A 12,435-nucleotide genomic window follows, 5' to 3' on the forward strand; every position below is an offset into this window, starting at 1 on the left:
ATTCAGGGGGTTGAAGAAACAAGGTCTCCTAGAGCAGCCAAGGGGAGAAGGTACACAAATCATAAATGACCTTGGAAAGAAGTCTTTCTTCTGGGATAAGAGGATATGTGAAGATTCAAAGTAATTTTTAAGGGGAGATCAAAGAGGAACATAAAAAGTTAAAGTCAAATAGATGTGATTTATATAAAGTAGGATATAAGGTGATCTCCAGGTGTTTTTCAATCTAATAATTATTGAGTACTGACTCTATACCTGTCACTGTAGAGACTCAGATGAATAAGACAGACCCTGGCTCAAGATCACATTTAATTAGTGCTTAAACTCCTCAGAGTTATTTCAAGCATTAGCTCAGGTGATCACACTCTCTGAGAAAGAAAGGGCAAATATACCCTCTCAACCCTAGATACACATTTAAAAAGAGTAAAGGGAGTTATTTTGTCAGAAGGAAAATGATGCCAGGTGGAAGTATGGTTATGCCAAGACAGGACGAAGACTAAGACTGAGGGAAAATCTTTGCAGTATCTAGTTCACCTTAATTCTAACTATTAGGCTATACAACATGGCTTCTAAAAATCCAGCTAGTGATTTTAATGCATTTATAGCTATTTTGTCCATTTTAAATTAGTACTCATTTGAAAATGGGTTACTACTAAACAGTAACACTGTTTAAAATACCAAAAATTAATTCTATTAAGTGGTGTTTTTTTTAAAACTACAAATCCTCAAGTCACAGCCCCTCCAATCCCCAGGGCTTCTCATTTAGCAAGTCTGTAGTGCTGGTCAAGAATCTGCCTTTTTTTTTTCTAAAGTTGTGGAATGGTTCTGTGCAGGGTTCTGCAGCCACACTTTGAGAATACCTCCTCAAGGAAGGAAAATGGAAAAGAGATCACTTTCACCCTCTGACCAACAGGACACACAGATTCAAATTTATGAAAGACCCAAGAATATTCCTGTTTGTTTGTTTGTTTGTATAAATAGAAAACTGAGACTTTAAGGCCACATTTGGAAGAAAAGGAATTATACTGAAAATGTTCATAATTTAATCAAAGTACAAAATATAGACATGGATAACATTAATAATCAATATTTTGCTGTTTTTCACCTCAGGTATAGGATAGGGAAAGCATTAACTTTGGTGCTTCATAGTGTCATGGTTAAAAAGCAGAAAATATATAGCCAGGCTTCCACTCTGACAAAACACACATACAAACACACAAATGACACGACCCAGAAAGGACTCCAAAGCTTAGAAGGTCCACAGATAGCAGTGCTGAATTATGCTAACAGACAAGAAAAGCTGTTCTCATTGTTAATATTGGCTGATTTAATTTAGTGTGGAACTTATGTTCTTGCTTCATTTGGTTTCTTTCTTCTTCTAGTCAAAGGAACTCTACCCACCAACTGTAAAATGTCTTATAAAGTAAGCATGGCATTTAACATTATTTTCACCATCACATATACCTCAGAAACTTTGCCCCACCTCCTCATAATCCTTCTCCAGACATGCCAGGTCTTTCCTGGCCTCTGAAAACTCCTCTTCTTCCATGCCTTCTCTGATGTACCAATGTAGAAATGCCTTCTTGGCATACATGAGATCAAACTTGTGATTCAGGCGGGCCCAGGCCTCTACAACTGCTGTGGTGTTGCTCAGCATGCAGACAGCCTGCTGGACCTTGGCCATTTCCCCCCCGGGCATCGTCATGGGTGGTTGACTGTTGATGCCCACCTTGAAACCAGTTGGACACCAATCTACAAACTGAACAGAGTTCCTTGACTTCATGGCTGCAATTGCTGCATTGACATCCTTAGGGACCACATCCCCTCTATAGAGTAGGCAGCAGGCCATGTACTTCCCCAGTCGAGGATCACACTTGACCAGCTGGTTGGAGACCTCAAAGCAAGCAGTGGTGATATCTGCCACAGAGAAGTCCTTGTGGTAGGCATTGTCAGCAGAAATGATGGGGGCAAAGGCTGTCATAGGGAAATGAATTCTCGGATAAGGTACTAGGTTGGTCTGGAATTCATTTAGGTCCACATTCAAGGGCCCTTCAAACCGGAGGGAAGCAGTAATGGAAGATACTGCCTGACCTATCAGCCTATTAATGATGGTGTAAGAGGGGCGTTCAACACCAAGTTTATGATGGCATATGTCATAGAGGGCCTCATTGTCCACCATGAAGGTACAGTCCGAGTGCTCTAATGTGAAATGGGTGGTGAGGATGGAGTTGTAAGGTTCTACTACCGCAGTGGAGATCCTGGGGGCTGGGTAGACAGAGAACTCCAATTTAGTCTTCCTGCCATATTGTATCGAGAGATGCTCCATTAAGAGAGATGTAAATCCTGATCCAGTGCCTCCTCCAAGGCTTCGGAAAATCAAAAATCCCTGTAGTCCATTGCACTGTTCTGCCTGGGAAAGAAAACAAGATGTAGGAACTCAGCCAAATAAAGCCAGAAGCCGTGGTAAGGGTGGGACACAAGCTCCCAAACAAACCAAAACTTTCAGAAAGAACTGATTTACCATTATCAACTCTACAAAAACATTTACTTTGAAACATACTTGAGTGGTTACTTCTGGGATGGCAAAGCACTTTAGAGGCTTACTATAAGAAAAGGATAAATATCCCACTGTTTTGCATTGCCCTCCATGAATATATCTGTATGTGATCTAAAGCAGGGTCTTTATCAACAGCAATGAAAATGATTAGCAAAACATTGAAGCAATATATTTTCCCCCATAGTAGATGAAGTGCCTATCATTTCTATGCCCAGACTACTGGGCTGGTGTAAAGGCACTGTATTACCTAATGATTATGGCAAATGCCAACATATTTCCTCGACAAAGGTTCTCCAGACACAAGTCCTTAAAGAATTAACTGTCAGTAAATAGAGTAACTAATCTTCAGGTAGGATGTGCCTCTGTTAATTTTACAAATGCTAAGTAGGATAAGTCATTCAGAGAAAGACAAGTAGTGTATCATTTCACTCATATATGGAATCTAAAAAAGTAAAACTTGTAGAAACAGAGAGTAGTATAGTGGTTGCCAAGCACTAGGAGGTGGGAAAAATTGGGGAGATTTTGGTTAAAGGGTAGAAATTGTCAGTTATAAGATAAATTCAAGATCTGGGACTCTAACGTCCAGCATGGTGATAATAGTTGTTTACTTGAAAGTTGCTAAGAGAGTAGATCTTAAGTGTTGTGATGACAAAATTTATCAAAGTTAATTAGGTGAGGGGATGGAGGTGTTAACCTATTGTGGTAATCATTTTGCAACATATATGTGTATCATATCTATCATATGTGCACCTTAAATTTACACAATGTTATATGTCAACTAGAGGCCCGGGGCACAGATTCATGCACAGGTGGGGGGTCCCTCAGCCTGGCCTGCAGGGATCAGCCAAAACCAACAGTCCTACATCCCCTGAGGGATGTAGTAGTGCCAAAGCAGCAGGTGGCCGGGGGAGGAGCCCAAGCCCTGGCTGGGTGCCACACCGCTCCTGCTCATCCAGGCCCCACTGCACCTGGCGCCACTGCCACAGCTCGGTAGGCTCGCTGCCACTCCACTGTGGTCTCCATGCGGCCATCCTAGGGCGATACTGGCATGCCTATGACCTATGACCAAGAAGCAGCCATAGGCTCACGCTTAGTCAGTCCCGATGCCAGTCCTAATCCCTGCCAGTCCTGATCCTGGTCCTGGTCCAGATGGGGGAGGGGCACACAGAGGGAGTGTCTGCAGGAGAGGCTCATACAGCCTCAGCTGCACTCACCAGCCATGAGCCCAGGGTCTGGCCCCACTGAAGGAGCACACTGACCACCAGGGGGCAGCTCCTGCATTGAGCGTCTGCCCCCTGGTGGTCAGTGTGAATCATAGCTACTGGTTGACTGGTCACTTAGGCTTTTATATAGAGAGATTATATTTCAATAAAGCAGGAGGAAAATAAAGTAAAACATTTCCTCAATAAATCTAAACAAAAAAGAAGAAAATGGGGCTGTACAGAAAGTGCAAAGGCTTCTGTGGCCTTTCCTACTTAACAAAGTGTAATCAAAGCCCACATCGGGACACTTCCCAGCTCTGAGCATGGCAAGAGGTTCGGAGAAGAGAGGTTGGGTGATGATGGTGTTGATGGTAGAACTCCTTTTGATGCTTGGGAGGTGTTTCACAGAACCCCAGGCACTCAGGCACACTTCCCCCAACCTGCTGAGAAGAGAGCCACTTGCCAGCTTTCGGATTCTCTCTAGGACAAGGTTGATGATCTCTGGCCCCAGAGAGTAGTGTCCTCGAGCATAGTTGTTTGCAGCATCCTCCTTCCCGCTAACAAGCTGCTCTGGGTGAAAGAGAGAGCGGTGCTTGCCTGTTCGAATCCCATCTGCAGAGGGAAAAGCAGGTCAGTCATTCCACTCCATCAACTGCTAGCCCTCTGCTAATTCTCATACAACCCTGGACCATGAACCTCCCTTCTTCCCCAATGTTGTGGTAAAGCAATGGATTTAAACTGCTGACTGGGCCTTCCTTAATCTAGGAAAAGGTATAACTATTTCCACACCAATTGAAAGTTTGCTTTTCCATCATATATTCTCTATTCATTTCTTAGAGTTACCATGACAACTTACAATAGACTGGGTGGCTTAAAACAATAGAAATTTATTCGGAGGCCAGCAGTCTAAAATCAAGGTGTTAGTAAAGTTGGTTCATTTGGGAGGTTCTGAGGGAGAACCTGTTCTGCATTTGTCTCCTGGTTCTGATAGCTGCTGACAGTTTCTGGAGTTAGTGGCCACGGCATCACTCCACTATCTGCCTCCATTGCGCATGCCCTTTTCCCTGGGGGTCCACTCTTCTTCTAAGGACATAGATCATTGGACTTAGGGCCTCTCCTAATCCAGTATGAACTCATCTGAACAAAGTACATCTGCATGGTCCCTATTTATAAACAAAGTCATATTCTGTGATTCTGAGTGGATGTAGATTTTTTTAGGAGATACTATTCGACCCACCCCACACCCTGTGGCACTTTGGCATTTTAAAACAAGTATTTCTAGCCACAAAGAGCCAACACTGTCCTTGAAAAGCATGGAAGAGGATACCAATTTAAATTTTTATTAGTATAATTTAAAGAGACTTTAACAAAGAAGGTGTGGCTCAAATGACTCAAATGCAGTTAATATAAATGCATGAGGCAGGGAAATCAATGGTAAGATGTTGGCAGTATTCAATACAACCAGGTGCAAACCTTGCCTGGTTTCATTGCCTTTAAAAACCCTGGGCAGCTGGAGAAACACAGCATGTTGGAGGCCCATGACCCACATCCCTACCTTAGAATTACCCAAATAGCGTGACTCCTAAAGAATTACACAGTGGTGTTTGAAGGTTAAGTAGGCTTTTGGAATGTTGCCCTGGGTATAGTTGGGTGCTGCATTCCATAGTAGTGAAGAACATGAGTTCAAGAATCAATTTCCTTTGTTCCTATATTGCCTTCCTCACTTAGCTATAGAGCAGGTACTTTTGTCTCTAGGCCTCAGTTATTATTTCACTTCACAAATAAGGATAATAACAAGACCTATCCACTGAGTTATTATGAATATTAAATGAGATCATAGAGCATGATGCATGGACCATATAATAAGAATTATAAATAATAATGATAAAATTGGCTTCATGACATGCATTTATTCAGATTTATCTTATTATACATCATGCCTTGGCACCAGGTATTCATAGATAGTCACAGAAGCTCACTGCCTACAAGGAAATGCACTAATTTTTTAAGAGCAAGATTATTCTCTCAAATTGTCTTGCTCTCCTGTATATGATATGACCATGAATTTTGTACACCCCCAAATGTTGAAATTTACTAATTTTGAGTTTAAATGACTTTTAACTGACATACACACACACACACACACACACACAAAAACCTATCAAAGTTGCGGTTTTTTAAAGTTGTATTTATAAATAAGACATAAGCAGGAAACTAATTCTGGGTAGACTCTGCTTCTCACCTGAAGCTCTAAGGCTGAGTTCAGTCTAAGGAGGGAGTTTATGGAATTTATGAAAGCCTGCTTCTTCATGATAATGTCCAGTTGAGATCTTGAAACTATTAGTTCCATAAATTATTTCAGTGAAATCCACTTTCTTGTAAATCAGTGATTACAGTACCATTAAAACTGTCCACTCAACTTTCTGGAACTTTTCACATTGATAAGAGACTTACGTACCTGGCCCAGAATCCTCTGTGACTTCCATGGTTTTAAAACACAATTATTTGATGATTCCTTTGCTTCCTTTCCCCCAGTGCCATTCAGCTCCACTCCACTTAAATCACCATCACTCACAACTGTCTCCCCCTAAATCTTAAACTTGCAAAATCTTTTCCATGACCACACCTCCTTACTTCCCCCTACCTAAGCTGATGACCTAGCCCCAACTATCTTCCTAGTCTTCTCTCCCACCATTGTCCCACTCATACTGGGAGTTCCAGCCACACTGAACTCCTGTTAAACTTGCATGTTTCTCCATGCCTCGGTGAATTTGCAAATGTTGTTCCCCGGGAGGAGAGCTTTGATGACTCCCCAGTTACTTATTCTGCTTCAGTAATACTGCTGTACCTGGCAGAAATTTCTATTATGAGGTTGTATCATATGAAACTGACATTTTTTAGGTAAAAAAAAAAAATCATCCATTGGCAATTTGTATGGCTTAACTTAATACATGTATTAGTGTTGTATTAATTATTTATATTTTCTTCTGTACTCAATTATGCTGGTTTTCTAATAAAATATAATGGCTCTTATAAGAAGTCATACCTGGAAACAAAGACAATTATTCTCGCCCTGACCGGTTTGGCTCAGTGGATAGAGCGTCAGACTGCGGACTGAAGGGTCCCAGGTTCAATTCCAGTTAAGGGTATGTACCTTGGTTGGTTGCGGGCACAACCCCAGTAGGGGGTGTGCAGGAGGCAGCTGATCAATGTTTCTCTCTCATTGATGTTTCTAACTCTCTATTCCTCTCCCGTCCTCTCTGTAAAAAACCAATAAAATATATATATATTTTTTAAAAGACAATTATTCTCAGTGATCTAACTAAGGCAAATTCTATAACCTTCCCAAGACACAGTTTCCTCATCTATAAATCGAGGATGACAACCACGTTTCCTAATGGAGTTGTTGAAAGATCGCTTGAGCCTTCCTGTTCAGGTAGACTGTATAATCTGCCAGTCCTACCCACTGATACTTGATTTGTTTGCTTTGATTATGACCCCGGTTAAGCACACTGGAATGTAAAACCTTACCTATAACAGTTGGCTCTAGGTCAATGAAGAGTGCTCTGGGCACATGCTTCCCAGCTCTTGTCTCGCAAAAGAAGGTATTGAAAGAGGCATCCATATGCTCTGTTTTAGCAATTTCCAACTGATCCTTTCTATTGTCAAGAATAAAACCATCTGGATGGATTCCGTGTTCCAGGCAATACAGTTCCCAGCAAGCATCCCCAATCTGGATGCCAGCTTGGCCCACGTGAATGGAAAGGCACTCCCTCTGAAATAAGCCAGAATGAGTTAGAACCGAGCAGTCCTCCTTAGATCTCATGATCCATGTCACTCAGCACTTCCGCTTACAACGGACAGAAACCAAGCTTACAACGGACAGAAATTTATTATAAGGCAAAATGAAAATATCTCATGGAAACCAAACAGCAGGATACAGATAAGCGTTAGGAACAACTGAACCAAGGACTCAAATTCCATTAAGAGGTTTCTTTTGACAACATAAATTAAGCACCTATTGTGTAATTGGTTAAGAATGAATTAAGACTATCTATATAGTTTTATATATAATATATGTACAAAATCAAGTTATCTTACCAAGAAAAAAATTAGCTGGTTATTGGAAAGGAATAAAACCAAAGTCAATGTATAGCTCTGACACATATTGAAATCCATATCAGATAAATAAATATTGTTATCTTTTTATATCTCTTATTTGTTTGTTTGTTTTCTTAATCCTCACCAAAGATATGTTTTCCATTGATTTTTATTTTTTTAATATTTTTTATTGATTTCAGAGAGGAAGGGAAAGGGAGAGAGAGATAGAAACATCAATGATGAGAGAGAATAATTGACTGGCTGCCTCATGCACACAGCAAACTGGGGATCGAGCCCACAACCAGGGCATGTACCCTTGACTAGAATCGAACCCAGGCCCCTTCATTTTCCTGGCCGACATTCTAGCCACTGAGCCAGACCGGCTAGGGTTTTCCATTGATTTTTAGAGAGAGTGGAAGGGAGGAAGGGAAAGAAGGGGGAAAGGAAGGGAAGAGACAGAGAAACATTGATGTGAGAGAGACACATTGATTAGTTGTCTCCCACACGCCTCTGGACCTGGGCCAGGAATCAAACCTGCAACCCAGATATGTGCCCTTGACTGGGAATTGAACCACAACCCTTCAGTGTGGGAGTTGATGCTCTAACCATTTAACAACACCACCAGGGTGCCTTTACATATCTTGAGATTTTACACTTACTATTCTTATGGGTTCTAAATAAGGAAGGATGTTCTAAGCTTAAAAAGTTAAAAATTTACCAAGGGAACATGCAATAGATTTAACAACCCAGCAAAAAAAAAAAAACATATATATATATATATATATATATATATATATATATATATATATATATATATATATATATAAATTTTTATAAATATAAGTTTTTCTAAAACACCCTTGAGATACCTACTAGATAAATAGGCAAAGGGCATCAACAAATAATTACAAAAGAAAGAAGTAATCTAAAATGTAAAGATTTTGCCAAAACTGGTTTGGCTCAGTGGATGGAGCGTCGGCCTGCGGACTGAAGGGTCCCGGGTTTGATTCCGGTCAGGGGCATGTACCTGGGTTGTGGGCACAACCCCAGTGGGAGATGTGCAGGAGGCAGCTGATCGATGTTTCTCTCTCATCGATGTTTCTAACTCTCTCTCTCCCTTCCTCTGTAAAAAATCAATAAAATATATTTTTTTAAAAATAAAATAAAATAAAATGTAAAGATTTAGGCACAATGGCATTCACAATATTAAAATATAAAAGAGTAAAAACCAAGAACCAATATACTTAACCATTTACCTATTGTTGGGCATTTAAAGGAAGATACATGAACACAATGGCATGTTAGCCAACCCTTAAATATTTACACACAAAAAAAGGTATGACATGGGAAATGATATAATTTTTACTTTATATTTTATACTAGAGGCCTGGTGCACGGATTTATGTACCAGTGGGGTCCCTCGGCCTGGCCTGAGAGGATTGAGCCAAAACCACCTCTCTGACATCCCCCAAGGGGTCCCAGATTGCAAGAGGGTGCAGGCCAGGCTGAGACCCCAAAGGTGCACGATTGGGGCTGGGAAGAAACCGCAGGAGGGCTCCAGGGTGTGTCCAGCCCCTCTCACCTAGTCCTGATCTGCTGGACCCCAACAGCAAGCTAACTTACTGCTTAGAGCATCTGCCTCCTGGTGGTCAGTGCACATCATAGCAACTGGTCGAACGGTTGAACAGTCGGACATTTAGCATATTAGGCTTTTATTATATAGTATAAAGTAAAGATTATGTCAATTGTATAATTGTACATGATATAGGATGTCAAGTACATTTAAAAATAAGTTAGAAAACGTGTTTTTAAAATGTATCAAAATATAACTGTAGTTATATCTGGGTAGTGATTTTTTTTCCTATCCAAACTTTCAATTTTCTTCATCAGCCTCTACTCTCCTATCCAACTTTTAAATCACCATTCATATTATTTAAAAAGCCAAACAACCTTTTTATTTGTAATTAAACAGACAAGTATCTATTCATCTAAGAGAGGAAAAGAAAAACTTAATCCTAAAAATCTGAAGTGATAGCAATTGCTGATTTTAATATAGTTGAGTTTTGATTGCCAGTAGTCATGGGCCAAGTCTAAGCAGTGGTCATATAAGGGAGAAGCCTGTCTTTTGTACCAGTGGGGCCCTTCAAGTTGTTTGCCTGATAAGCTGATAGGCAACCCTGCTCCTGTCCAGGGTTGTACTTTCCCAAGATCTGAGGTTCAACTACAAAAAGACCTTCGTCAGAGGGAGGGAGGTCACATCCCTGCAATCTGACTTGCACTCTGTTCTCACTCAGAACATCAAACTTTGCACTTTGTCTCCTTGACTCACAAGACATAACACAGCCCTTTTTTGCTTTATGAGGAATTCAAGCTCACTACTTGAGTACTTTCCTCTTGTTTCTTCTCTATGCAAGTATCAGTCTCTCCCAACAAAGGCTGTGAACTCAATTTAGAAAGCTCTTCAGTTAGTACCAACCAATATTCCAAACTCTTGGGCACATAAAAATCAAAACAACACATTCTACCATAAAAAGCCTCTTCTACCCCTGTTGGACTAAAAATTATCTCAGTATAATAGCTGCTGTAATCAGATCAAGACTCATCTAAATTCCTATATTTAGGTAAAAATGTAAAAGGGGGGAGGCTCACACTTCTACATCATGAAAACCACTTACATGTAGATTTCTCTCACAACATCCTTTCTCAGCTATTGATCACCCAGTCCCCATGGGATGCACATGTGATATTTGCTCACAATATTTAGATCCAAAAAAAAATCACCAACATAAAAAAACAATTGCTGCTATGTGGCCTGTTACGCAAGTGGTTAAGACATAGGAGTGATACAGTTGGGTTTTTTTTTTTAATTCAGCAGGAATACTAGGCCCAACAAGGGCCAATCTGGTCTTTACTGGTTTGAGAAGCAGCTGAGTCTATAACATAACTGTGTCCCAGGGTACAGAATGTTATTTTCACTTTATTCTTCTTTTGGCCTTCCCCTCCTTCCCAAGCCATCTGTTAAAATATTAACCAAACTATAAAATAATAAATATTGCAAAATGCCAACTAAATATCAATATTGGTAAATCACAGCAGGTTAATATGTGGTTACAAGAAATAATACAGAGATATCCTGTATGCTTTACCCATTTCCCCAATGGAAATATCTTGCAAGATTATAGTAAATACCATGACCAGAATATGAATCAATATAGCCAAGACACACCATTTCCATTACCATGAGGATCTTTCATATAGGAAGGCATCATTTTTAAGAGAAAAACAATCTAACTGTCCTAGAAATGTTAGACAGAGTTCCATGGGGTGAGAAAGTCAAAGATGAAAAAGCAATTTGAAAGGTTGCTTCCACTTAAGAATTAAAAATGCTGAGATACTAAAAATTACTGTAACTGGTACATAGCGATTAAAGGGAAAGTGGCCCTAGCCAGTTTAGCTCAGTGGATAGAGTGTTGGCCTGCAGACTGAAAGGTCCCGGGTTCGATTCCGGTCAAGGGCACATGCCTGGGTTGTGGGCTCGATCCCCAGTGAGGGATGTGCAGGAGGCAGCCAATCAACGATTTTCTCTCATCATTGATGTTTCTGTCTCTCCCTCTCCTTTCCTCTCTGAAATCAATAAAAATATATTTTTTTAAAAAAGAAAGTGAATCTTAAAGAGTGGTCCCCAAAGGACTAAACTCAAGAGAGAACAAAGATGTCCTTGCACTTTACCTGTCAATTTATGAGATTAACAATGGTAACCTGGGTCTGAGGTCCCCAGAAACTCTAAAACCATATTTGGAAGTGAAGCAATTGATTTATACAGAAAAAAATCAGCACACCAGATCTAAAACCAATGTAAAAACTAAAAGAAGGAGAGGTTCTTGCTTCAGCACTTCAGTTAAAGGCAATAAACACCTGAAAATCAACTATGCTTTTGCTAAAAGCAGCAAAACTAAAGCTGAGTAGAGGAGAGCTTATTCAAATCAGCTTCAAACAGAGATGTTAAGAGAAACAATGGTTCTTTAAAAATTTATTCTCTCATATGAAGAATTTATTAAAAATTTCTTGGAAGGGAAGAGGGCCAAGTTTGATGAGTAAAATGTTCTACAACACCAAAGCAACACTGTCTACAATGTACAAGCACAGTAGTCACTTACCATGCTGAGTTGAAGGTGCCCCCTGGTAATGAGTGACAGAGTATGCCCAGGTGAGCTTTATCACAGGGCAGGAAATGACTCCGCCTGGGAGTTGAGCTGCGGGCGTCACTTAAAGCAGCACAGCCACTTTTTAGCTCTTCAGTCTCAATGTGGCTGTGGTGGCTTAAACACCCTGAGATAATGCTATGATTAACTGAGATTTGCAAAGGAATTAGAAGAAAATGAGAAAAACCTCTTTTGTAATATAATTTTTAAAATGCATCATTTCTTTAGTAATTCCTTTTTTCCTTGAAAAATTAAGTCTTAAAGGAAAAAAGTTTCCTCAAGTGATAATAATTGGAATTTCAAGTCCGGGGAAGTTTTCTGATGTGATAGTTTTATGTGTCAAGGTGGCTAGCCTTTAGTGCTCAGTTATTCAATC

General features: G+C 40.2%; 1 protein-coding gene across 2 annotated transcripts; it reads right to left on the bottom strand.

The window, feature by feature from the left end:
• Positions 1-1,023: 1,023 nt before the first annotated feature.
• Positions 1,024-12,134, bottom strand: TUBAL3 (tubulin alpha like 3). Of its 2 annotated transcripts, none has more exons than XM_059663140.1 (4): positions 12,015-12,134; positions 7,288-7,531; positions 4,216-4,368; positions 1,024-2,403 (listed from the first exon to the last, which is right to left on the bottom strand). In XM_059663140.1, the coding sequence occupies exons 1-4, from the start codon at positions 12,015-12,017 to the stop codon at positions 1,463-1,465; spliced, it is 1,341 nt and encodes a 446-aa protein (XP_059519123.1). In that variant the 5' UTR covers positions 12,018-12,134; the 3' UTR covers positions 1,024-1,462. The 2 variants fall into 2 exon arrangements, with proteins under 2 accessions (XP_059519123.1, XP_059519134.1); XM_059663151.1 differs by lacking the exon at positions 12,015-12,134 and adding an exon at positions 10,533-10,553.
• Positions 12,135-12,435: the final 301 nt, after the last annotated feature.

Source organism: Myotis daubentonii, chromosome 1, assembly GCF_963259705.1.
Source record: "Myotis daubentonii chromosome 1, mMyoDau2.1, whole genome shotgun sequence".
NCBI classification, from domain to species: domain Eukaryota; kingdom Metazoa; phylum Chordata; class Mammalia; order Chiroptera; family Vespertilionidae; genus Myotis; species Myotis daubentonii.

What these genes read in the sequence shown, in the direction of transcription:
- TUBAL3 (XM_059663140.1), bottom strand. An exon ending in CCTAGAGCCAACTGTTATAG is followed by an intron (nt 4,369 to 7,287) that starts GTAAGGTTTTAC and finishes TTCCCTCTGCAG; the next exon opens with ATGGGATTCGAACAGGCAAG. An exon ending in GAGAATCCGAAAGCTGGCAA is followed by an intron (nt 2,404 to 4,215) that starts GTGGCTCTCTTC and finishes TTTCCCAGGCAG; the next exon opens with AACAGTGCAATGGACTACAG.